The following is a 1,299-nucleotide window of genomic DNA, read 5'->3' on the forward strand; positions in this document are numbered from 1 at the left end:
TCATTTATGAGGGTACACTGCAGCATCTGGTAAAGTTGGTCAGATTGGGTTGTACATGGGGTTTGAGAGGCCGTCACGAGGCGTACCATCACCCATAAACCAGGTAACCAACCGATCAAGTGGGCTACATAGAAATATTATAAAAATTTAGAGTATATCCACCCTAGTAATTATAATCTTTTACAATATCTCCAGCTGCTGCTGCTGCTGCAGCTGTAGGGAGTCTTTACAGCACTTACCAAAGAACTAATGTTTTTGTATTACACCTGAAGTATTTTTTCATGTAATTTGCTTAATAATAAGTCAACTGTTGGTATCTCAGCATTTGCCAGTTTCTGTAAAATTTAATTAAAATAACCATATATATTTTTTTATTTTTATTTTCGTTTACTTTGTACACAGACACAAAGACAATAATTGCCATCGCTTTCCCGAAGGCGGAGATTAAAATGCATTTATTTTATATATTTTTTTTAATCTACAAGTATAAATATTTTGTAGATTAAATGGCAAAATTTTATTGCAAGTACACAGGTGATAAACGACAGTGAAGTGGAATTAAGTATGTTAGAAAAAAACACAGTGAGGATTAAAGTTCCTAGGTCATCTTAGGGGAAACAAGGCCTTATTGTTAAGGTCAAAACATTTTTCAATATTTCCTGTACTTAGTGAATTAAACTGCTATGAGTACCGACAATGTTGAAGACGTTTATGGAGCTTTGTAGCCAAAAATATGAATTCTTCAACTGCAGTTCGAATTTATATAAAATGTCTTTCACCATAAACTGTCACTTTAAGTCTGTCAGTTGTCTCTAGCTACTAGAGGGAGCTGGTGTGTATCTGAGGATCAGTAGACGCAACGTTAGTCAGTAGCTTCGTGGCGTGGGCTGTGGTGAGTCCACAAGACCCCGGAATGCAGCTAAGCGACAGGTGTTGCTGCTGCTGCTGCTCCTGTTGCTGCTGCTGGAAGGTTTCGGGCCGTGGATTATGACACAGCGAGGGAGAGAGACGGCTCTGACGGAGCTGGGTCATGGATTGGTCTACGGTCACTCTTATGGGCGTCTGGGTGAACGCCACGCTCCTGAAGCTGCTGCCGTTTCCGCTGCGGAAGGAATTGTGGGACCTGCGGCGGGAGCAGCCAAATGTCTGCTTGAAGCTCTGAATGAAGTTGGCGTTCATGAAGCAGTAGGTGATGGGGTTGCAACAGGAGGAGAGGTACGCTAGCAACTGCACCAGCGACACCCCGAAGCTACCCAGGGCAGAGTACACTTGGCGGGGAATATACAGTGACAGAAGGTT

General features: G+C 42.3%; 1 protein-coding gene across 1 annotated transcript in view; it reads right to left on the bottom strand.

Annotated features, from left to right (window-relative positions):
- Nucleotides 1-560: 560 nt before the first annotated feature.
- Nucleotides 561-1,299, bottom strand: part of LOC128684060 (cholecystokinin receptor) — a 25,713-nt gene continuing 24,974 nt past the window's right edge. The window contains exon 4 of the mRNA XM_070093205.1: nucleotides 561-1,299. This exon is cut by the window's right edge and continues 388 nt beyond it. Coding sequence (XP_069949306.1) covers nucleotides 820-1,299 — 480 coding nt within the window. The 3' untranslated portion in view covers nucleotides 561-819.

The sequence above is a fragment of the Cherax quadricarinatus genome, chromosome 3, assembly GCF_038502225.1.
Source record: "Cherax quadricarinatus isolate ZL_2023a chromosome 3, ASM3850222v1, whole genome shotgun sequence".
Classification (NCBI taxonomy): Eukaryota; Metazoa; Arthropoda; class Malacostraca; order Decapoda; family Parastacidae; genus Cherax; species Cherax quadricarinatus.